Below are 27148 nucleotides of genomic sequence, written 5' to 3' on the forward strand. Positions count from 1 at the left end.
ATATATTCCTGCTGACAAAAAAAACCTTACGCTTCGTCATTGTGTTTTTAATTTTCAATACGAGGTCATCCAGCAACAGGAAATATTACATTGCTTTTGCGTTTGCTTATTGCGTCCAATGTCAATAATACATCATTTACAGTAAGTTAGTATCATTATTATCCTTATAACATGCGTTTCCAATGAAGACATTGTATTGGGCCAAACAAATGTTTGCTTGTCCATAGATCACTTTCAGAAGTTGTGTTGGTCGATCGGTAATTTTCTTCTTTTTTTCGGTTTTTGCTTTCTTATATCTTTTTTCAAGTGCCAAAAGTATAATGTGAAGTGCTTCTTTGTATGTAAAACACTCACTGACTGCAGAATTTCCACCAAAGACAAATTCAAGGTAAACCATATTTTGTGTGACATGTACATGTCTGGCTGATTTAAAATACTGCACTTAAGTTCAACAATGTTTTACTGGTGTAGACGCTGAGGATTATAATACAAAATATCGGAACTCTCAGTCAGGTACGACTAGATAGGGGGACACATGCAGGAAAATTGTATGCTACCAAATTTATCCAGTATTTTAAATTTTTCAAAATAAAAGTTCTACGGTCGGTCGGACGAGGACAAGCAAACATTTTTGGCCTTATTGCCTTGAAACTTTTCTATTTGTTGTACTTGTCAAAACAAGAATTCACTGCACGCACTTATCATTGTTTTCTGCCATCAATTCAAAATACTATAAATACCAATTACTCATCTATAATTACATCAACTGTAATGCACAACGTAAGAAGATGCTATTTATAGGTTAATAACTGCGCATTAGTTATTTGGAGGGCATTGTGAAAAATCTAAACCTTTTGCCTTTGGAACCGAGGAATATCCCGAGGTCCAAAGGCAAAATGTTTTAGATTTTTCACAATACCCGACATTATAACTGATGCAAAGTTATTAACCGAATTCATAACAGTCATTTTTAACTCATCACTCAACCAAATCTCAAGATTCTATTCTCTGAAATTTGTTGAAATAAACAATTTTTATCAAAACATATATTTCGTCCTTCAAAAAGTCGAACAGGCTAAAACGGACTTACCAATTACAGCACTGCGCAGTCACGCCATGTGCAAATATGGTAGTTGCGTGCGAGTGAAGTGTTCCGGCGCAGCAGATGCGCACACGCGGAAGTCATTGTACCGCGTAAGCATACGCGGAGGTCATTGATGGATATCAATAACCTCCGCGCCGGTACACCGCGGTGTGCGTAAATCATCTAACGACCAATTTGATTGGGACGCACATATAGCGTGATACGCGGAGGTTATGAATTATTTTTAATTATAGGTTAATGAACGCGTATTACTTGTTGGGAGAGAAATTAGACAAAATAATGCACGCGCGCTGATGTTGATGCGTCTAATGCACGAGCCCCGAAGGAGGGAGTCCATTAGACGCATCAACATCAGCGCAAGTGCATTATTTTGTCTAATTACTCAAGCAACATGTAATACAAGTTCATTAACCTATTTCATACACGAGAGGAATAAAACATGTGATTTTTTTTTTCTTTATAACAAAATTATCACTAAAAATGTTGGAAAATAGAACCAAATATAAATGCATCAACCCGCCGAAAAATGGACCAAGCCTACGCGGCGCGAAAGCACTGCGCGTAGTACGCGGAGTGCAATTAGACACAATCAATGCATGGTTTGGATTTTTCTAACGCTTGCTCTGATTGGTTCTCGCTATCTAAGAGTGTATGAATAACAAATAAAAGGTTCTTGGCCATGTTGAAACTGTTTATACCTAATAAGTGCACAATTTATATAGACAACTCCAATTTCTACTCACTGATAGACAGTTTTGCCACCCAGGTCGGGTGACCCCTTCCTTTCCCGCAAAATTTCTCATTCCTCATGTGCACAGTTCTTAACAGCGAATCATACATGTGATATGCCCTTGTCACGGTTGATGGTTTCGGTGTCCCTCTTTCTGATCTAAAGTGCTTCGCGTATCCATCTGATTTGTTTGTCTGCGTCCTTATCAATTATGCTTGTCCCCTCCCAGTTAATGACATGATTATCTTATACGTGGTCTGTAATGGCCGACTTGCGCTGTTCCGATACAGATGCTTGTCTTTTTACTTTTCGGCGTCTTGTAAATGTATATGAAAACAGGCTACAACATGTTCCCAAAATGTTATGGAAAAAATGTGTTTTGACAAAGATTTTGCAATGTATTTGGACAACACTTAAAGAACAGTATTTTTTAAGATGTTTTTGAATATTGAAACGTTTTATATATTCTCAATATAACCCAAAATTTAAAAGTTTTCTGTAAAACGTTTTGTGTTTGATAGGAAATCGCACTTTTGGTGCAAACTAAAATACTTTCGAAGTAATATATGACACAATTACCGCGAAGTAAAGTTTACACGCCTATTTTGTTTTTGTGAGAAAATGAAATGGCATAAGAATATGCTGCTTTAAATGTTCGATGCGGCAATCCCAAAATACCAGACATGAATAAAGTAAGATAATTGGCGACTTGCACCTGTTGAATTTTCTGTATAAATTATACTATGGTATTTAAGTGTGTACAACTATGTACGCCAAATATGTACTATATTTCGTTGCTAGCTTAGGATCAAATTAGAATCGTATCACTATTATGATAATTCTTATTGTTGAATAAACCAAATGCCGTCTCCTGATTTGATCAGATGATTTTTTTTTTCAATTGCCAGAAAATATAATAAATGTTCATATATCTTAGAGATAAATTAAACCAAAATTTCATTTGAATTGGTTTGGTTGTTGGAACTAAATGATTCATGGCACATAAAGTGCGGGTCTTTCTTTAAAGGGCATTATTAAATATCATGATTAATCAAAGTATATTGGTACGGAACTTGGTGAATTTAAGCTGCCAGTGACAATATTTATCTATGCTTACTGCTGGGTACCCACTATAACCATTGTCATTCGCACACACATGTTGTATAGTTGTTAATATACACAATATTTATTCGTATTTTTAAAGTGCACATTTTAACTTTATACGACATATTGTGTCCCTTCAAAGTTCAAGTTCATATTGCCATGATTAAAATAAAAGAGTTTTACTAGTGGAACGAATAGAACAGAAACAAGAATGGTATAGTAAACATCATTTCTTTGATGTTTAAATTCAATTATAATATATTTCTATTGCTTTTGATCTTAATGTTAAAAGCATTATATTACACACGCGAGCACGTGCATTCGTTTTTCTCGCCTGTAGTCCATGAACTTCGTGCGCATAATGTTCTCAAAATAAGCTCCCATAATAGTGTTGTTTTTCTGATGAAGAGCGCACAATATGGAAATGTGTGCACTCAGTGATGCTAAAACATGGCACAACCTCAAAGTGAGGCAAACATTGTATTATTCATGCTATTGTAATATCATTCAAACGCGTATAACACTTTGTCACACTTCTCGTGGCGACATTTACTTTGTTTTTGTAGAGTACTTAATGCAAATCTGGACATGCAATTCAAGCTGGTCAGTGCAATATTACGCTTTTTATTACAGCACGATCATGTCTATTTTTATCTGAACACAACAGTTCGTTTATATTATCTATATATTGAAACAGATGGTGATAAACTATATTAAATGGGAATTGTAAGGGTAATATTTACAAAGTTAAATAAAAGAGTAATGGAAGAGAACATGACCCTTTCCGACTCTATTATTTTCCGAAGTTTAAGTCCAAATTATATAAAACTATACATTTTTGGAATGGAAACAAGTCGAGAAAGCCTATGGTAACGTCAGATTTAAACAAGAAAAAAATTAGGAGTTTCGAAATATTGAAGAAAAAACATGTGAAAAAAGCAATTGTGTCACTCTATTCAGCAAATATTGCACATAATGGTGTATATTTTTGTTTAAAAACAAATATTCTGAAAAATGGACTATGATGGGCTCTAAAATATTTACATTTCGCTTGCATATTTTTCGAGTTTTCTTGTCACAAAAATCGTGCAATGTTGTCAAAAGGAAATCGACTTTATAGTATAAAAAATGTCAAAATTATGCACAAAACATTCTTATATTTTAAAACGGTTAAGAATTTCAGACTTGCGAAAGCTGTGTCTGATACATGGTCTTAATTTTGCATCCTTTTACACCAAGATAAAACATGCCTGCTTTTAGTGCGACAAAATTCAAAATAATTTAAAAACTCTGAGTGGCATTGTGACTGCAAATCTTTATTTTGTTTATTGCTGGCGATAACAACATACCGAATGCGAGGTTTGCGACGCGACGCGAATCGCGCGTGTAATCACAATATTTCGCGCATTCTAGACTGACATTTCCCGCCAAATTTCTTCAGCTGTAACTTTTTTGAGTTGGAAAGAGCAAAATAATGATTTTTAAATCAAGAAAAAAAAATTAGATATTAAAAAGATGTATTTTATCAGTTCAAGTGAAAGAATACATCTTAGTGACCAGAAATTTCAAATTCGGGCGTGGACGAATGTGTCTTTCCTTAAAGTTGAATCATAATTTTGTTGAAATTTAATGAGAATTTAAACAAAACATGTCGTATTTAACAATATTAAATAAAATGCAGTATAAACAAAAGTATTGTAAATCAGCTTAGTTGCATGGTATATCATAGTTTAGTTTAAAACTTTCTTGAAGTCGGATTGTATCTGTTTATTATAATATAGTTGAACTTGGAACATTTATTAATTGCTTTATTAATATCTCTTATTTTATTTATTTAAATTATTTTAAAACTTAACCGTATAGCAGCTAATTTTTATTGAGCCAGGCATATTAGTAAATCATATCGCATTTCGTTGGACTGGCCATCAGTGTTTTACTAAGCCAGTGGGAAATCACAGCTCGACTTGTGAACTATATATCGATAGCATATATTTCCTGTATTATTTGTTATGTTTGTATTGTTCATTGACGTAGATGATTACCTCCCAGACGACAGGGGCTTGTTGAGTAAGCAGCAAAAATATGAGCAGTATTATCTGTTATGTTGCATGATAACTTTTTCTAGATCCTGGATTTGCATATCTATATGTGGTACAAAACGAAACTCGTACCACCACAAGACGTGAAATGCCTGTACATATTTTGCAAGTGAAATGGATTCTTTCTATGTGTCGCCACAATAAAATCGTAATACATTTGTATAAAGGTGGGTGGCACCCGTATATACGCGTATACCTCGTATATTGTTTCCTCGCAGGTTTGCTCCGGGTGCACCGGTTTTCCTCCTGCTTCTAAAATCGGACCTCTTCCCAAGTTTCCCGAATAAATAAATAAATAAATAAATAAATAAATAAATAAATAAATAAATAAATAAATAAATAAATAAATAAATAAATAAATAAATAAATAAATAAATAAAAATATCTATCTTCCATACAGTGTACTTTCGGGTGGTCTTCCTATACATTTGAATGCAAAGGCGGAACAACACGAGACGTCTGTGCAGCAAAATTTTCTATTTTCTTCATCTTTGTGACTATATTTTTCCGTCGTCAAATACTTTCAAAATGTTGTTTTTGATAACATATTATATATAATATAAGTTCGGAATCCCCCATGTGTTATAATTTTGCTGTTCAATTAATTCTTCAATTTGATGATATTTATCTACAGAGTTCCTATGCTTTTCTGTATAGTGGTCAATGCATGAGGATTTGGTCACGCTTGCTGGTCTTGATATGTCGTGTCCATGAGTCACGTGCGTATTTTTTTTTAAAGCGCATTTATAACCGAAGTACACTGCCATATGACTAATTGAAAATAACAACATTTGAGAAACAAGATAAAAGCAGAATGAGTTATCTAATGCATAGAATGTAGTTATTTTATGCATGACATGTAATTCATCAAGAATAGTACAAATATTGCTAGCTTTTTGGACACATTGTATACAACTATATGACGTATTTTGTTTTACGGTAGTGCTGCTTAAATATGTTTCTAAATGGATCCATGGCGTAGTTAGCGATACAACCCCCGACTTTTTGCATTAAAATAGTACAGTGTTACAGTTTCTGTTATGTCATGGCACGGATAGAATGCAACTAAGGCACTACTGAGTTATGGACAACTAACTCAATTTCTAACTTTGCCGCGCTTGACAGGTTTATGAAGTCATTGTACTACTAAAGTAAACAGTTTCTTTTCGTTGCCGGTAATAAAGCCAGTGCTTCATCATTTGAAGTTCTCCTTTGTAAAAATGTCCAAAGATAATTTGTAATGTTAAAAGGGGCATGAGGTGCGCTATGACGTGCGCTTATGTGCGAAACAAGCAACAACAACCAAAGACGAGGAGTGGTTTGACATCAGATATTTATACCTTTGCATCTAACTAACAGGGCGGAATTCTGTGATGTAAAAAAGAGGATAAGTTAAACATTCTTGATAATTGTTGAATATGGGGAGCAAAGATAATTTGACTGGAGAGTGCACACCCTCTGGCGTGCCATACACACCAGTAAATACAAGTCTCCTATACCCTGGGAGGAAAAAAATCAGTGTTTCAAACGAGGACACGTGCAACACGACTTAATTTAATATATTAGAAAAAGCTTAAAACCCATCTATTAGGCCCTGATTCATATATAATCATCATTAAGGCCTGGGAAATAGATTGTTTGCGAAAAATTTGGTTCACACCTTTATAAGGTGCATACCTTAATTAATGTACAACCAAATTGTTATGATATAGCATATGTATCACAGTACCTAAATGTGATGATACAACTATAATTTTTATATCAAATATTATAATTTATTTACAACAAATAGCTTATCATAAAGCTTATATCAGTTAATTGACACATTAGCTGATGGTATTAATTTAATTGACATTAATTTACTGCAAAATCATGTATGATTTACTAGAAAAGATATAAACTAAAACATTCAAATGTGTCATATATTAGGTACATGTATAAAGACTGCATCAATATACAAATCATTTTATACACATTTTCCTACCTGCATTATCATATGAAATCAAGCATTCAATGCTTTATAATTCCTACAGCATGTTCCAGATTAATTAGTAAACATATTGTAATGTCCTACGTGTAAATCCATACATTTGGAACACAAATAACTTGAATATTCTGCACAAATATATTCCAACTGCCAACAGCTAGCTGCTCCATTTTGAATTCATTCGGTGACCTTTGACCAATTACCCACCCACAATGCATTCTTAAGATGCTTTATGCTATTTTCAAGGTCAAATTAAAAGCGGATAACCACCGGGTAACTCCTGCAAAGAATCTATGTTTCTGGGAACCTTCCGGGTAACTCATTTAAAATATTTGATTTTTTGGGAGACTTCCGGATGTCTACCCGAAAACTTTTGGATAACTTAATTAGGTATCCGCAAGGTATCCGCTAGCGGGCACTTTCGGATAACTCTGGAAAAGGTACCTGAAAGGTTTCTGATAACCACCGAATGGTCATCGGGTGGTCACCAGGAAACGTTTCTTTTTACTATGGCTTTAGCTTTACATCGGCCTCAAAAAAGAAGTTTATGTTTTCTTAAGGGCGTTAAATATTTTACAAACACACAATATTTTCTCCAGACTCCACCCCTGCCAGGATTCCTCCTTGACAGCCCAGTCGCTCTTGTGAGGACCCAACTAAGCCCAAATAAACAGAATTATAAGAAACATTTTTCCATGTTGTTTTTCCCCCTTTTTCTATTTACCTCTTTTAACAGTAAAATATTGTGACCACTATGGCGGTCAATCACGATGGTAATGAAATGCTCCTTATCTGTCTTTCCTTTTGGAATAAACGATGCTTAGTGTACATTGTGGACAGAACAGTCAACATCGCTCTAATAACCGTGTCGTCTGGGTAACGAACACATTATTTAAGACACTGTACTTACTATTTATACTGCAATTTTCACACCTACGCTAATGCTTTTAAAAGAAATCGTTTTTCGTATTTGGATTTCCATCATTCCTTTTGTGACTATACTGAGTTGGACACTTTGTCTATTTAACCAGTTTAATGTAACCTAAATCATGGAAATTCTATTCGGATGATGAAGCAAAATAACAAGCTTTAAAGTGACCGTCATAAGAAAGCCTTTTTATTTATCTTGCTATATGTACATTATTACTTAATTCGCTTTACTGACCATCGGAATACAATATGACGTGTGCATCTCTTACATTTACGCCCATCAACCAAAAAGGAAATGAAAATATACACTTCTTATATACTTCTTCTTCTTCTTCTTCTTCTTTTGCGCCTTTTTCTTCTTCTGCATTAAATTGATTAAGTGGACCCCCTTGCTAAGAAAGACTGCTTGTGGCTCATGTTTGTTTCTGCAATATTCAATTTGAGGTCATCCACCAACAGTAAAGACAACATTACCTTCGTATTTGCTTGTTTTGAATAATATATAAATTTCTATTTATTATTATTATTATTATTATTATTATTATTATTATTATTATTATTATTATTATTATTATTATTATTATTATTATTACTTTTATTATTGTAATTCTAAGCATTATTATAAATGAAGAAATTTCCAAAGAAGACACCTTGTCTTGAAACGTCTTGTTGTATACGTCGTGAAGGTACCATAATCAATTCAAAACACCATAAATACCAATGAATTATCTATAAATACACCAACGGCGATGCACAATGTAACAGAGATGCTGTTGTTTTAAAAAAATTCAAAAGGTTCTTGGCAATTTCAAGTAATTTATGTAACGACGTATCCGTGGTGACAAATCTTCAAACTGAAATATTTTCGAAGTGATACGAGACACGTTATTGCATTAAAACACACTTTGCTGTCAGATTAAATTTTTACACACAGTATGCCTATGTTTCCTCTTCAACAATATTGAATTGGTCGAATCCAAGTAATGAAGTCTGAATATTCTAAATCCAAAATAAGTGCCAGGTCATGCATATAATGCATATAATGCATAGTGTAAGAGAAATTATGAAAACCGTTTAGCCTTCTGAGGTAACAAACAGAAAGTGATGGCTTTTATTTCTAAGTCGGTCAATACATTTTCAACTTTATTACTGTTATATTAATTTAAAACTACTAGTAAAGCAAGTTAAAAAGAAAAACTATAACAGACTGTTGGGTTCCTAGAAATTGTATTTTAAATGCTCTAACAGGAGTACCCATTACTTTATTCACATGCGTTAATGGAAGTTAACGTCAACGCGAAATAAAATGTGATTCGAGTTTCCAGACAATTATAATCTAGGGACCATCAATAATGCTGTCTCCGCCTAATACCTACATTAAAGCACATTCAAAATGAAATTACGGACAGAACTTTGATTTATACTCAAGTCAAAAACACTGCCACATTTTTAAATAGAAGAACCTGAATCACTCTCTTCCATTTTGAGAGTAAGTCGCATTCAAACACATGAAAGAATACTCCTGCTTTCAATTTGTACAATTTCTTCTTCAAATTCTTTTATATGTCGTTTTGATCAATTGCGATTGACTGATTTCTTTGGGAATGTACATTTATATTTCAAGGCATATCCTGGTGATTTGGTTTAAAGTACGGGTACTATAAATGCAACCATTACAAGAGTACGTATTGCGAGAATGGAATAACATGAGCATAATTATGCTGGCTACGGCGTAATACCAGACATGAATAAATTAAGAAAATTGACGACTTGCACCTGTTGAATTTTCTGTATAAAATTGTACTATTATTATTAATTTGTATTTAATGTGGGTACCCATAGTACATTCTGTTGCTAGATTAGGATCAAATTTGAACTGTATTGTTGATTTAGTAGAACATTATCAGATGATTGTTTCATCACCATAATATATATAGAGATAAATTAAACGATGCATGGCACATAAAGCGCGGGTCTTTCTTTAAAAAGCATTATTATATATCATCCTTAATCAAAGTATATTGGTACGGAACCTGGTGAATTTAAGCTGCCAGTGACAATATGTTATCTATGCTTACTGCTGGGTACCCACGCTAAGCATTTTCATTCGCACACGTGCTGTATATATTGTTAATGTACAAATAAAAATTATTTCTTCGTATTTAAACATGTTAAATGTGCACATTTTAAACTAATTAGCTGCGTTATATAGGGTATCCATGCAAAGGTCATGTTCACATTACCATAACTAAAAGAAAAAAGATAACTACTACTATTACAATATCTTTTGATTGCTTTTGATTTAATTGAATGTTAAAAGCATATCTATTACACACGCGAACACGTGTGTTCACTTTTCTCGTTTATATTCCATGAACTTCGTGCGCATAATGTACTCAAAACATTCTCCTATAACGTCGCTTTTCTGATGCAGAGCGCAAAATATGGAAATGTGTACACTCGGTGATGCTAAAACATGTCATAACCACAAAGTGAGGCAGGCATTATATTACCTCTGCTATTGTAATCATGACAACGCGTATAATATTTTGTCACACTTCTCGTATAGCGACATTTACTTTGTTTTTGTAGAGTTCTTAATGCAAATCTGGACATGCAATTCAAGCCGGTCAATGCAATAATACGCTTTATATATAGCTGATCATGTCTATTTGATCTTTGATCACAACAGCTCGTTTATATTTCTGAACAGCTAATAGTTACTTCTAGATTACAATTTTTTATTAAACTGAATCCCTTAAAGTTGAATCATAATTTTGTTGAAGTTAAATGAGAACGTACGCAAAGCAACTACAACCAAGGTCGAATGTGTTAGAAAACGTATGAAATAGAGGTTTCTTTGGTGTCAAGCTTATACCTTTTCCTGACACCCCAATCCGCCCTCTTCACACCACCCAATCAATGTTGGGTGTCACTAGGCGCGCGTGACCAAAAAAGTAGGATTCAGCATTTATGGGGGAGTGGGGCTTATTTACATTACCCTATCAAAACCGTCCCAACACTTATGTTATGGTCAGATTAAATAGAATGCAGTAAAACAAACGCATTGTAAATCAGCTTATGGATATGGTAAGTACAGCTCTATATCAGCTATATAGCTTAGTTTAAGGGGGTACTACACCCCTCGATAAATTTATGTATATTTTTGCATTAGTCAAAAACTAATAACACACTGGTAACAAAGGTTATGTATGTTATAGGGGCAAGGAATCCAATTACTACACTGGAATTTCAGTGACCCAAGACAGGCGGTTCGTTATTTGTGATAAGAAATAAGGTACCGCTGGGGTGTACCTCATTTCCTATCATACATACTGAACAGCTTGTCTTGAGTCACTGAAATTTCAGTGTAGTAATTGGATTCCTTGCCCCAATAATATACCTAACTTTTGTTACCAGTGTGTTATTATTTTTTGAGAAAAATTAAAAATAGTCACAAATTTACCACAGGGGTGTAGTACCCCTTAAAGCTTTCAAATGGTAATGCCTGATTGGATCTGTTTACTATTATATAGTTGAACGTGGAACCTTTGAATTGCTACATTAATTTCTCTTTATTCATCTGGTTTGAGTTAAATTTGAACACTACATAGCAAAATCCGTTGAGGTATTTTTTTATTGAGCCGGCCATATTAATCATATCGCATGTCGTCAGACTGTTCATCAGTGTTCTACTCGGCCAGTGGAATATCACATCTTGACTTGTTAACTATATATCGATAGCAGATATTTCCTGTCATATCTTGTTAAGTTTATGTTGTTCATTGTCGTAGAGGAATTACCTCCCAGACGACAGAAGCATGTTGATATTGATCTCTCTGTTAAGCGTAAATAGCAAAAATATGTATAATAATTATATTATTATATATTATAGCATGAGGTTCCTCGCGTATACTAGATCCTATCAATTACTAAAATGAATTTGTATCTACAGGTGGTACAAACTGAAACCAGTACCAGCCACGCGACGTGAAATTACTATAAATATTTTACATGAAATAGATTCTTGGTATCTTTGTGGTATATTAAAATTGTAATAAAACTGTATATAGCCGGATATGATACCCATGTATCGTGTTGTTTCGTATTTATTTTCCATATGAATAATTAAAAGTACCAATTTTGAAAAAAATTAAGTCAGGATATGCATAATGAGGTATCTAATGTATAGAATTTGGTTACTAAATGCATGACCTCTTATTCATCAAGAATGGTTAATTAAAATGGGAAACTCACTTTGCTTGACAACCCATGGCCGTCGTGGCATTTAAAGGACAAAAATGTTTTGTTTTCCTCCACTGCTCACACCAAATTTAAAAACGTTCAGAAGTTTTAACTTTACAAAATGATATCTATACCCTGATTCGTGAAAGTCCTTAACGTTTCATTTTTAAACCATAGGCTGCATGATAAGGATACTATGAGAATAAACGATAACCATATTTGGCTGAAGCCCTAACCCTAACCATAGCCCTAGCCCTAACCCGTTCCGGCTAATACTGTCACCTCTCTACTGCTACATAGTAAAACTTTAATTTGACGCAGCTATCAACAGCTATACGGTATCCGACCGCGATCGTATATCTAAATACATCGCGAACGCACGACCTTACAATCTTAATGAACACACTAACCAATCACGAGTGAGTTGCATTAAGTTAATAGTTTATATTTAAAGGTCCTTTGAAACATATTTGTACTAACCCCCGATTTTCGTCGATACAGAAACAAGTTTGTGCCCAATCATCCCTCCCCGGTTCCGAAAACCTGGCTACGCCACTGATCACATGAAAGCTACCGCGTCCGCTCCACCCTCAGCTGTTAATAGGTCTGTCACATTACGACGGACTGGATCAACGTACATCACCGAATACAAAAATATTTTATTCGGTTGAAAAATCACCAGTCCGGCAGAAGATTCGGTGGGATTTTGGGTCCGATTCCCGTTCGTCTCTCTATGCGTTGTGGCCGCTAATAATCCTGCAGGCGTCTTATATCCGATCGTTCAACGTCCGACAAATGACCGGATTCGGGGGTCCGATTCCCGTTCGTTTCTCTATGCGTTGTGGCCGCTAATAATCCTACAGGCGTCTTATATTCGATCGTTCAACGTCCGACAAATGACCGGATTTGGGGTCAACGTCCGACAAATTTCCGGATTTGGGGTCCGATTCCCGTTCGTCTCTCTATGCGTTGTGGCCGCTAATAATCCTGCAGGCGTTTTATATTCAATCGTTCAACGTCCGACAAATGACCGGCGAATCCGTGGCATGTGGCACCAACAGGGACGTCCACCCTATCAGAAAAGTGGGGGAGGAGAGGGTGTTTGAGAGGGTTTTTGACCCCTTAGAGGCAGTGACGTAGCAAGCACTTTTTCAGAGGGAGGAAAGTGGGGAAAGACAACTTTTAAGGGGGAAAACTTTGACGAAAATGGTCAAATATTGGCTAATAAGTACAAAAGGGCTACAAATCTGATATATCAGGGCAACCAGCGTCCGGGGGCAATAGAGGTGAGAAACCTTTGGACAATGAAGGCCCAATTGAAGCCATTTGTCATTTTTGGATCAATTTTAGCACTATTATTGGGTACTATTTTAGTTTGGAACAGCCGCAAATTGGTGAAACGAAAGCCTAATTGAAGCCATTGAAAAGTTTTCACCATTATTGTATAATATAAACAATTGTTTTAAAAATAACACGTGGATGTCCATAGCAGACGCAAAAAGGAAGACTTGTCCATTTTTCAAAATGAAGGTCCAATTGAAGCCATTTGCATGTAGGGCCTATTTACATTATTAGGCCTAGGCCTATTGTGTAAAAATTTAGTTTTAAAAATGGAAAATTTGGAAAATTGTTTTTGGTGCATCATTTTTACACTATTATTGCCTTAAACAAAAAACAAAGAAGGCCCGAACTTAATTTGCAACATTTAAAATGTTACACTGATCCACTGACACTTAGATATAAGACTTCAGACTCGTAATTTCAGGTAAAGCATGCATGGATTGATATGTTAAAGTCAGTAATAGACCTAAGTCCGTCTTAAATACTGACTTTGGTGACAAAATGTCACGGGCCCTACATATCGACGGGCCGGCAGTAATTTTCACAGGCTTTTGGGCCAAGGAACCACATTTAAGCACTGCCTATAATAATCACAGGCCTATACTTAGGCTTACTATATACTATCCTGGGCCTACTCAATAACGTACAATTTAACCTTTTCCATGTTTTCTCTTCTTTTTTCTTTCTTGTCAATCACTGAAACTGGTAGGAATTTGATATTGCGTCCTCTACCCTTCAGAAAGTGCCCCTGCCTCAATACTACTTACATGCATAGGCCTACTAAATTACGTGCAATTTAACTTTTTCTCTTCTCTTCTCTCTTCAATTTTTCTCACTTTCTTTTCTTTTTTCTCTCCTTTCCCCCTTTTTTCTACTTGTCAGTCACTAAAGTACTGGGGGAAATATGATATTGCGTCACACACCCTTCAGAAAGTCCCCCCCACCCCATGATCGATGCACATGTTCCCCATAGGCCTACATCCGGCACAAGCGCCTGCGAAACCTTGCAAATACCTGCGGTATATAAACGAAAGAATAACGAACAAACCCAGGGTATATATACAGAACAGTACGAACACACATCGGACAACTTCCGAACATGTGTATTCGGCACACTCCGTTTCAAGTTTTGTGCATGCACAAAACTTGAAACGTATTGTCGACGGACTAAACAAACATCACCTAACACGAAACGCATTTGGCGGATAATAGCAGGACATATGAAGAACATAAAACGAACATTGACGAACACTAACGGATTTGCTAAAATACCATCCGTTTCTTATACGGAAGACCGATCCGGTGTAGTGTGACACTAACACGGTCTGGGTCAACGTACATCACCGAATGCAAAAATATGCTATCCGGTGGTGAAGGCCTCACAGGAACGTATTTGCAACGAACACGTGCCGAGTGCAACGAACAAAGAACGAACATGAACGAAAGGAGAGCGAACAAACTCCGGCAATATGCAGCACCATACGAACACACATCGGATAAATACCGAACATGTGTATTCGGTACACTCCGTTTCAAGTTTTGTGCATGCACAAAACTTGCCGACGGACTTAACGAACATCACCTAACATGAAGCGCATTTGGCGGATGATAGCAGGACATAAAAAGAACATCAAACGATCATTGACGAACAACAACGGATTTACTAAAATACAATCCGTTTCTTGTACGGAAGACCTATTCGGTGTAGTGTGACAGAAGCATGAAGTCAATACATCTAAGATCTTCGGTGAACTAAGGCCCCATCTAGTGATACTGATTCTAGTATACTTAGTGGAGGCGTGGATGACCCCAAAACATAATCAGTATGTTCCCAAAAATATAAACTGGCCCCAGGGGGTTCAAAGATGGCATCCAAAAGGGTCGCCAAATGCAGGTTATCACTACAAATGACCAATCAGACTTTGTGTTCATAAACTAGACCACGCACACTGACTAAGAAATTTGGAGGCCCCAAACGCAACGTGAGGGGCATGTGCTTTCAAGTTTTTAGATTTTACTAGGACATTCGCGAATTTTTTTTAATTTTAGACTATTTTAGCCCAAATTGAAGCGGAATTTTGCTATATAACAGGCCAGTTCGCGCGAAGCAATTGGTGTTTTCGGCTCAAATGGAAGATGCACATTGCACAGGGCAATTTTGGGGCCCAAAAAATTTGGGAGCTCTGAGCCCGGGTCCACCTGGCCCTATGGTAAATCCGACCTGCCCGCCCCGCCCCTCATATTTTTGCTTACCGTATTTCTCCTTTAAATAATTGAAGCTAATTACTAGTAACTTTGTACTCGCATGTAGTCAGGTGTATGACAAAATCCAGGAGTGAATTAGTGATGTGTATTATATAGGTTAATGTGTTATCCATACACGCATGAGTAATCACATTTATAAAAATAGCAGAAATTAATGTGGCTATAGAGGATATTCAATACGACGTCACTCATGACAGAGTCATGCTCATTTAAATAAAATTATGTTCTCCATAAGGTATCACGGGGTAATTCGCACGATAATATAATTATACAATAAAACAGGTGATAGATATAGATGGTTGTTGAATCGATCTAGAGACCAGTCCCTATGTCATCTTATACTCTCTTAGGGTAAATGTTGCATTTAAGACAAACTATCCCTGACCTCTAAACCTAAGCCCTAACCCTAACCTCTAACCTCTAACCCCCTGACCCTAGTTTGCCTTTTGCAAAAAAATCCCATTGAAATTGAACAACCCGTTCCAGAGATAAGAGCAATTAGAGTTTCCAAAACAACAGGAAGCAAAATAATATTGCCTTTGTTTGATTATATCTCAAAATCAATATTTCCGAGTTCCGATTTGCTTGATCGCATCACAAATTATACAATGTCGTAACCATCAAGTATTGGATGTTTATTGAAGACAGGGAATAGGGCCTTAACAACTTCATTTCAAAATTAAAGACAATGGTTTAAAAACTGTTTCTTCTGTGTGGTTCATTTTACTAATACATGAATACCCGCGTTTTTTATTTTTATCATTCATTCATTCATTCATTCATTTATTCTGTAAAGGTAGATATGTCCATACCAACACTCATGAGCTTCGAACAAGATAGCATATTCTCCTTTCCTCTTTATTCTGTATTGACATTTAATTATTTCATATAATTATGTGTAACTATATAAGGTTGGTTGGTCTTTGTTTTACGTATTGATTGCAAATAACTGATAACGCAGCAGATATCGATTGGTACTTCAACTCGTAATTTCATTTTAATTTCAGAAATAAAATGCCAGCAGCTATGTGTCATTTCTATAGTTCCAAGGGTTCGCAGCACTGGGTCCTTCGTTCACAAATTAATTACTGCTATTCATATTGTTTTCTGTTCACAGGAAGTGACTACAAAATTATTAAAAGGCCAGAATCAAGAAGAAAACTTCGACGACAGGATGATTCACATGATGAAGAAACATTGGCCAAAGTTAATTTAAAGGTGGATAAGTTGCCCGTGTCGTCGTCAGCTGAAGCTGTAGAAGAAGCTGCACTGCGCTTGCGCAGCCTTGTACTACGGTTAGAAAAGGATGATATATCGCAAACTGATATAAGAAACAATTTGAAATTTGCAGCTACTGTCCTAGACAACTTTAAAACTGGAGATCCAAAAAGGTAGGTACCATCAGAGCTTTTCATGTTCTCAGTTTTAATTTCGCTTTTGTTCAGAAGTAAAAATAAGTGAAAAAAAAGTTATCAATACTAGAAAGCTATAGAAATTTAGCCTATCCATTTCGCAACATTTTGACACTAGATCTGCTATCATTAAATGTTAAAAAGCCTCATTTAAAGTTAGTAACTATTTTAAGGCGATGCTATCTTTTGTGCGTAATTATAGAGGGTCAGGGGATTCAATCTAACATAATTATTTGAAGAAATCAAAGAGCCCTGGGAATAAAAATGGTAGTGTAATTCACACCAAACACAATTTCTTTTAATGACAAGAATTATTTATACCGTTTTATACCAATTTTGAAGTTAGCCTGAATCCGTAAATATGACACATTTCGCCCCTTTTTAGGTCAAGGCTGATTTTACTATTATGTAGCGAACCATTGTTGAAGCTATTTCACATACATGTTTAAAAAAAAACTCTACAGAAAGAATGAGGTCATTATCCTGTTGAAATATCTTTTGTTGATTTCGAAAGATAATGTCATGAAGGCGTAACTTTCAAGATCAAATTCCTAAAACCAAAACAAAACATTGCGACGCAGATATTCCCCGACTTCATCATCGTATCAGAGTCTTCATTATTTGTTTGAAACTTTTTCCAAACGTTCGTGCTATTTATGCATAAAACGGCCAATCTATCTTTATAAAATATGTCATGCTATAGATAGCATTATGAGATTTATGTTTTATTATTACACTCCTCTGTTCAAAGAAGTTTCGAGTCGCTGGCTCGAGTCCCATCGAAGCCTGTGGAATTGTTTTTTGCATTGTGATCGCATTCCGAGTCACTTATCGGTAAATCGTGTATCGTATCCTTAAACTATTGCGGTTTGGTAGTTTACATCATCTTTGCCAAAAGTTGCAAAAATTGCATTGATCATTTCATAGCGAGCATGTAGAAGAATTCAAATATCACAGATATACTTCTGTAGGTCCTGTGGTTGTTGAGTTATGTTGCAAAGAGGGCTGAAACATCATCACCTTTGTAAAAACGTACTTATTACTTATTACTAACAATAAATCAAGCAAGTTTTCAAAGTATATGATTTGTAGAATAAACTTTTGCAAGACATCAAGGTGTTATTTTTCAATAATAAATTGATGTAGATAATAAGGTTTTTTTTGTTTTTTGTTTTTTTTGTTGTTTTTGGTTGTTGTTTTTTTAGTTTTTTTGTTGTTGTTGTTGTTTTTTGGTTGATCGACCAACAATACCTTAAATGTATCAATCCATTCTCCCATGTTATACGTCTCTATAGACGAATCCAAATACACTCATTCCTACACCTGACTAGCAGCCTTTAGTTGGGTCTCCGTCGGCTACAATGCATCCAAAATGTGAAATGATTCGGCCTTGGCGGAAATTTTAAACTGCATTCCATCACCCGTTTTACACCTTCTGCGAAAACACAGGTAGACGAAAGAAGTTTACAACACGATACAGTTCCAACAGTTGTGCAAATAAAAGCCGCCTTACACCTAGAGAAGGTCGAGGAGGGTTAATAGAATAATACAATAGAGATAATTCCGCAGGTAATCCCGTCGCATCAATTCATAGATGTACAAATGGATGAACAAAAAGACCATGTATGAATAGATGCGACAGGATTACCTCTATTGTATATTATTATTCTATTAACCCTCCTCGTCTTTGCATCTTCTCTAGGTGTTAGGCGGCTTTTATTTGCACAAGCGGGTGCTCAAAACCCCAGGTTGGTGCTAGCGGGAAACCAAAGATGGCCACCAAATCCTGACCATGACTTGGCTCGTTGGATTCGTCTATAGTCCGTCAATAATATTTCACTGCTCTACTTTATTCAGAGAAATAATCATTAGGCTATTATTTGAACATGTTTGGGTATCTCCATAAATAAGGGGTCCAAAAGTGTGACATTGACTTATTTGAAGGGTGTTTGTAGATAATGCATGTTCTAAAATATGCCAAAAAATAAATGTTTTAAAATTTGCTGGGCATACATAGAAAACTCACAGGTCCCAATTCAGACCCAACATGAAAAATGACCAACATAACTGGGACACTATAGTAATATTTTTCCTTCATTGTCAGAAATATAAAAAAATCTTGAAATGACTTAAAATTCATATTTGATTGTGATTTAATATCTTTTATATTGAGAAAATAAAAAAAAGTTATTATCAAAATTCAACATGACTTCAATTTTTAGCATATTTGGTATAATATTGGATGTGTTCTATTTAGAATGATTAATTTTTCAAATGTCCTTGTGTGATGCCTTTAGATATATATCAGACTTGCATTTTGGCAACTTTTCTCCATCAATTTATGCATGTGTGATATTTGAGCTCAATTTTGCACTGTTGCATGTAACTTTGGTGTCCCAGTTACACGCGACATGCCAAATATTTACTTTTAACTTTAAAATTTATTTATGGACATTTGTGATGCGATCAAACAAAATCAGTCGGATCTCGGAAATATTAAATTTTCAGTTTCTTATAGTATGTGCATTTTGCAGAAAACCCCATTGAAATTGAACAACTAGTTCCAAAGATTTGAGCAATTAAAGAGTTTCCAAAACAACAAGATACACAAGGAAATATTTCCTTTGTGTGGCTATATCTCAAAATCAATATTTCCGAGTTCAGACTGATTTTGCTTGATCGCATCACATTTGAGACTAAACCAGGAACCTTTAAAACCAACAAACTTCTCCCAATTATTGCCACACAGTTCTTTGTACTCAATACACTAAAATGTATTTTACATATTATCCATTTACTGGCTATAGCATACAATGATTCAGAACAGCGCACTTATCAAATTTCATGCGACAAAATAATACTGTATTAATAATCACTTTATTTTTCCTGCCTACAATTTTCAGACATGGATGGAAATTGACTCTTTAACCTAGTACTGCGTAATTCGTTTTACATGGTGATTCAAATGGCCTTTACCCAACTTAATAATAATCTAAAATCCTCAAAATAATTTTATATTTAAATCTATTTGAAATGCAGGTATGGTAAAAGTTTTTAAAAGGGACGCCCCGAAAACCAAGTTTATATCATGAATATGACCTCTGCATATTTTGTACAAAAAATATTCCAGACGATACCTGAAAGTGATGTCAGTAAAAATATGCACAACAAAAATAAGATTAAGCACCATGTATTATAGAACTTTAAAGGAAGGTGAGCTGATATATTTGGAAAATCGAATTCTTTAAAACAACATAAACTGTTGTCCCTTTCAAACATTCATGCAAAAATAATACGTAAATGTTCCTTGTAAATGTGACTAATTCCTAATGGAATTACTGACCCGTGAAACTGGTTGTCTACAGTGCTTTTATTAATGAGAATCATCATGATCATGTAATAAATTGATATCAAAAGAGAGATCATATTTTTCTCATTAACATGATTATTGAAATTGGAGTTCTAAATCGGTGTATTTCCGAAGATATCATCAAAAAAAGTTGAATTAGTCTCAAATGTGGTATACCGCAGTCGAGACTAATTCGCAACTTTTTTGGATGATTTCTCCGGAAATATACCAATTTGGGACGCTTAATTTCAATGAGAAAAATATGAGCTTTCCCCTGATACCAAAATCTGCATTTTGATGCCCGGGTACAGTGTGGGGATGAGGTTGTCAATCAGGTTACCCAACTTTAAGCATTCATATCTGAGTATTGCAAATAAAGACAAAGTTGTTCTGATACCAGCTTTGTTGTTTTAGACCAAGATACTTAGGTAATAGATATATCTAAGGATTACCAATTAACGTGTAATAATGGATAGTTATATTATTGTCATATATTTTGATCAAAAGTATAAATTTCTAACATTCAAAATGAAATTGGAGTTCTAAATCGGTGTATTTCGAAGATATCATCAAAAAAGTTGAATTAGTCTCAAATGTGGTATACCGCAGTTGATGAGACTAATTCGACACTTTTTTGATGATTTCTCCGGAAATATACAAATTTGGAACGCTTAATTTCAATGAGAAAAACATGAGCTTTTCCCTGATACCAAAATCTGCATTTTGATGCCCGGGTAAAGTGGGGGGGGGGATGAGGTTGTCAATCAGGTTGCCCAACTTCATAAGCATTCATATCTGAGTATTGCAAATAAAGACAAAGTTGTTCTGATACCAGCTTTGTTGTTTTAGACTATGATCAGATGATACTTAGGTAATAGGTATATCTAAGGATTACCAATTAACGCTCGATGTTTTTCCATGAAAATGGATAGTTATATTATTGTCATATATTTTGATCAAAAGTATAAATTTCTAACATTCATAATATATATAAAGGAGAAAACAATACTCTAATTTTAATTACCCTGTACCTTATTAATTAAGGTTTTGCGTAATAGTTGTGCTATTACATTCCAGGTGAAGTTCTATTACTAAAGTACTATTTCTTTGAGTTTCAATTCATTGCATCATATTGATTGGTTGAAGGTAGGTGGTCCGATTGTATGTTTTCTACCGCACATTATAATATATCATCCAAATATGTTTTGAGTTCAATTGCTCCGGCGATTTTTATTCTAGAAGCCAAAATGTTTGTCATAGTGGCCCATAGAACATTGGGTGGTAATAATCAAACTATTTTTATTTACTGCTTAAACGAAACGTAAATAGTTTAATTTTTATTAAATTGGATGAAAAATTCAAAATGTAAGATTGGTTAGCTTGTCCTGCCCTTAAAGGCCTCGACTTATTCGCTTCATTATTAAAACCAAGGCGTGCATAACACTATTGAAGTCAGCTTGATAATGAAGGTAGTTATACGTGCTGAGGCTCCAGGGAGATGAGTTGGCTCTACTCAAGTATATACTCGACGATAACCAAGAGGATTTATGGTGTCAGATCCAATGATAGTGTCCGCTGCCATAAGAATCCCTTTTCTCGACTGACACGTACTAAATAACATTTTATCACTGTTCCTCCCTCTCCTAAATCCACGTGTGGATTGAATCTATTACTGGACGCGCAACAGTATGGGATTTAACATAACCAAAATTAACATTCGAAATAAGTCGAGGGACATTTTTATAATTTTACAGGAATCGAGTTGTTGGTGTTTTATTCTACCAAACTCGTATAATAATGTTGCATTGGCTTGTAAATAGCAGATGAATATTATTTTACCAGTTTATACGTGCCACGTTTTGGTTTATGTTTGTGTGTAGGTATTTCCGAAAAGGTGCTTGTGTGATGAGCGATATGTATGTGTGTGTTTAGAGAAATATTGTACATGTACTAACTTTGAATGGGTTTTTTTCGGTATAATTCCCCATTTTTAAATGGGTATCGTTATGCAATTTCTTTTGACGAAATATGAAATATGCTTGATTATTAGGGTTGGGCGAAAAACACTTTTTTCTCGGATCAGCTTCGAACTCTCGGCGAATTTTACTAGGGTACATACTACTATTGTTCTAAAATATCAGTAAGATCGGAGCATGTTTCCCCCAGGCAGTAGATTTTCACAAAATCCCTACTTATTTGCTATTTCTTACTTTATAACTCTATATAGAGAAATCAGGAGGAACAACCTGGGAAAAGTAGGCATTCAGATGTCATCATAGCCAAAATTAAAATAGTCTAAACTTGGCTACAATCATTTTTTGCTATAGTCAGATAGTAGGTAAATATCTATGGTATTAGATTTTCTAACTTAAGGGGTAGTGGTAGTATTATGGAGTATTTCCCCAGTTTCAGTTGCCATAGTTTTGGTATTCTTGCATAGATATCAACTGCAGAAGCACAAAATATGATTATGAGGTTAGAGCAGATCTGACCTGACCAGGGTGAAAAGGTCAAGTGACAGCTGATTTGCATAGTTTTCAAGGACATGTGACCTTTTGACCTCTGATCAAGACATGGCTACCCAAAAATCATTTATCGCTTATTTTTGGTAATGCTGCAGTTCATACCTATCCAACAAGACCAACATTGCGAAATTTGACTGAGTAAAAATTTGGAAAATGCACCATTAGTTTATTAGCAACTCAAATATCATCAACATTTAACTACATGTCTTTAACAAAAAATAGTGTAACTAATTTGAGACTGGTTGCCATCCGTTGATGTTTTAGAGGGTCCAAATAAAATACCCAATGTGTTAAAATATTGGCTGTGATGTCATCTGAATGCCTATTTTTCCCATGTTGTTCCTACCGATTTCTCTACATAGAGTTATACAGTAAGATTATAAGTAAGAATTTTGTGAAAATCTACTGCCTGTGCGAAACATGCTTCGATCTTACTGATATTTCAGCACAATAGTAGTATGTACTCCAGTAAACTTCTCCGAGAGTTCCAAGTCGATCCCCCAATAAAGTTTTTTTGCCACATCCTATTAAATAATATTCCACAAATTAGTGTTGGATGTGATGGTGTGGTGGGTGTGTTTGTGTATTAAATACGTTTTAGTAGTTATACATAATAGTTTTATTTTTACTAAATTTGATGAAAAAAATTAAAATGTAAGAAGATTGTTATCTTATCCTGCCTCGCCTTATCCGCGTCATTATCAAACCCAGTGCGTTAGCTTAGTAATGAAGGTAGTTATACGTGTTGAGGTTCTATGGATATGAGGTGGCTCTACTCAAGTATATACTCGACGATAACCAAGAGGATTTATGGTGTCAGATCCAATGAGAGTGTCCGCTGCCATAAGAATCCAATTTCTGGACCGACACGTACTAAATAATATTTCCAATAAGCATGAAACGAGTCAAAATGTGATATTTCAGTTATACTATCACATTTGTCATTTCTAGGATGATCTCGATTGTACAGGTGAATTATCCGCTGTTGATTTCACTTGAATCTATGCACTATGCACTTCGGACGCTAACAAAGTCACCGTAAAATTGACAACACTAAAAGTATTAAATACCATCATAATCGTGATTATAACGATTACCGAGGCAATAGAAATTTACATTTTTATCCTTTTTTGTATTTAAAACTACCATACATAGGTCAATAGTGATGTTTTCACAAATGTCAACGGCATCGTGACATCGTATTATGCTGATAATTGTCCTTTGCTGGTTTTTTATTATTATTATTATTCAAATACCTGCCTGAAGAATGCCAAAGTGTGTAATGGATAAATGCCACTAGGGCCTGGTCAAAGATGAAACTAGCATCTGAAGCTGCTATTTGTTATCTTATGATTATTATTATTGAACTTGGCAAATAAGACACTCGATAATATGAATAAGCTCCAAACAAAACAGTACTTTCAGTTCTACTGTTTCATCACGATATCATTGACAACAACGTTTTCTTACCTTCAAACGAAGTGACATTTAAAATTTTGCACTTGACTTTTACTTGTTTATTCTGGTTAGATTCAATTTCATAATGTTGTATCATTGTATGCTTTTAGCCATTAGCACATGTTATAAGGCTTTTTTGTGAAATTTAAAGTGACCAATGTGTGTGACTAAAAATGTTCAAACAGAATTTTTAAAATAGACTAGTCAATTTAAGTAAGATAATGAGTGACAAAATTGGAACACCGATGTTTTTGCTTGTTTGTGACTCTAAACACCCTACAGATCAACATATCCACAAAAAAAGGGAATAGAGGGAAATGCTAATTTGTGTAAAACCAAATTTCATAATTGGGCAAATATAGATTTAAAAAAAACAAACATCTAATTGTATTCTACTCAGTATTAGAATTCAGATAAAGTATAGTTTGCCCTATCTCCGCTGTACGGTTCTTGAATTACGGGAATAAATGTCAAATGTCAAATGTTGGTCCCCTGTGGATATCAAAATTTGACATTTTACTTTTATGCCTATTATAGCTCAAGACCAATGTTGAAATTTAAGCCCTGCATAACCGGTTATTGTTGTTTTATGCAAATTGGCATTTTTCCTATGCCATTGTTTGTCTTTTTTGTTATGTTGATGGGGATGTCTTTTAGAGATACTTACAACAAAAATATCGATGTTCCAATTTTGTCTAGCTCAAATCATAAATTAACTCTTCTAGACGACGAATTATCCAGATTAGGTGCATCGTATTATTCAAAATTGTCAAAAATTGTCAAAACCTTGAAACTGTAAAATTGTACCGTAATAAAGACGAACGACTCAACCCGTTGCCATAATAACAAAGCTTGAGATTTAAAATAAATCCACCACTTTTCCGTGTTTAAGTGAGATTTTCCCATATCTTACTTTAATTCACACAGATGGAAGTGGACATCATATAAAGCCTCTTGAGCACATTTGTAAGTGTGAAGGAGTGAATTATGCTTCCCGCCAAATTGCATTTAAGCTGCTTCAGACGACACCCACGGGAACATTCTTCCCGCCTCTCGCGGGAGACAAAAATCATTGAAGAGATTCTACTTAATGCTAGAAAAAGTTGAAAGGCTAAGACCTTTGCCGGTCAATTTATAACTGTGGTCGGTCTTAGCCATTTCCATCAAAATATCGCACGTTTTAAGTACTTTCAGTTCTACCTAACTTATTCTATGTGATTGATAAAAGCAAACCTTTGAAAAAACTGAAGTACATATACAAGTTAATGGGTTTATGTGAAGAGAATAAAGAATTTCTAACTACAATTGTATTCTTTTTGAAACCTGGGTTTGAAAATTGCTCAAACCCTTTATTGGGGAGGGTAATTATAGAACACAAAGAAAACTTTTTTTCTTTCTGCTTAAATAAGTACAGTAAAATTAATAAAGACGTAATATATTTTTCAAACAAAGATTTTTAAAACAAAATAAAGCCACAAAATTTGAAAATTACGTCTGCTCTCAATGATTAAGTAATATTTTGACTTTAAATGGCGAATGCATCATACTGCATCTGTGCATAGGCAGGCAAATGCTTATACATGTAGCTGTCTTCAAGTAAAACTAATAATTTATTTTCAAAAAAGCTGAACATAGAATCAAATCATGTCATAACTTGTATTTAATTACTGTTCCATGAACCAAATTGAATAACATTTCATCATGTTTATATCATAACCATCCGTTGATTGCAAGAGTAATTTGTGCGTGAATCGATTTGTTTTGTCAGAAGACTTCGGCATCCCCAAGTTGTTGTACATCAAAAACAATATGTTAATTGCGATGTACACACTATGTACAATTATTTAATCTTACATTGTTACCTCAAAACCACCTCTCAAATAATTACTACTTCTGATCATTTTGTGAGTATGCAAAGAAATGCATGTCACGAGATGATACACGCATTTTAACATGCTGGTATCATTTCATTTTTAAACGGCAACAGCCAAAATTAGTTGTCGATCTAATGGCAATTAAGTAGTTCACATGCACATTAACGTATGTACACCACACTTCTTGACCAAGCGTCCAAAAAGCTTGCATCAGAACACAGATTTCCGTATTTGTTATTTTCTTATATGCGCGTCTTGGCGTACTTTAATAACGATATATCGAACAATCTCTTTTATCTCATTTTAAAAAGTAGTAGAGTCTATTCGCTATATCGTTATTAAGAATTTAATGGCAAAAGTCTAGATGCTTCTTTACAATTAAAGGAAAAATAATTCCAGAAAGAGACGGCCAAATTGCTTGTCAAACATGACATATCGTTGACATTGCCTCGGGCAAGATCTATTTTGATACTTACTGTCGCTCTAGAGTACCATATCCGCAGAACATATCTCTAATAGTTCTAATGAAGTAAACTCTTTAAAGGTTTGTATATAAAGTAATCTGTGACTAAATTACAATAATAGTTATGCATAACAAAATGTGTGTATAAGTATATAGATGAAATGTAAGTGGAAAAATAATGACGAGACAGTCCATGCCAAAATATCACTGCATTTTCAGAAACCATTTCAATACAAATGATACAACGATAAATGTTCAATT

At 34.8% G+C, this 27148-nt stretch overlaps 1 protein-coding gene across 6 annotated transcripts in view; it reads left to right on the plus strand.

The window, feature by feature from the left end:
- LOC140155734 (dual specificity calcium/calmodulin-dependent 3',5'-cyclic nucleotide phosphodiesterase 1A-like) overlaps positions 1–27148 on the plus strand; it is a 399762-nt gene that overhangs the window by 322720 nt on the left and 49894 nt on the right. For all 6 annotated transcript variants that reach the window (XM_072178672.1, XM_072178673.1, XM_072178674.1 and 3 more), the window contains one exon: positions 16924–17197. In XM_072178672.1, the coding sequence (XP_072034773.1) occupies positions 16924–17197 (274 nt within the window). The remainder of the gene's footprint in view (positions 1–16923; positions 17198–27148) is intronic.

This window comes from Amphiura filiformis, chromosome 6, assembly GCF_039555335.1.
Source record: "Amphiura filiformis chromosome 6, Afil_fr2py, whole genome shotgun sequence".
NCBI classification, from domain to species: Eukaryota; Metazoa; Echinodermata; class Ophiuroidea; order Amphilepidida; family Amphiuridae; genus Amphiura; species Amphiura filiformis.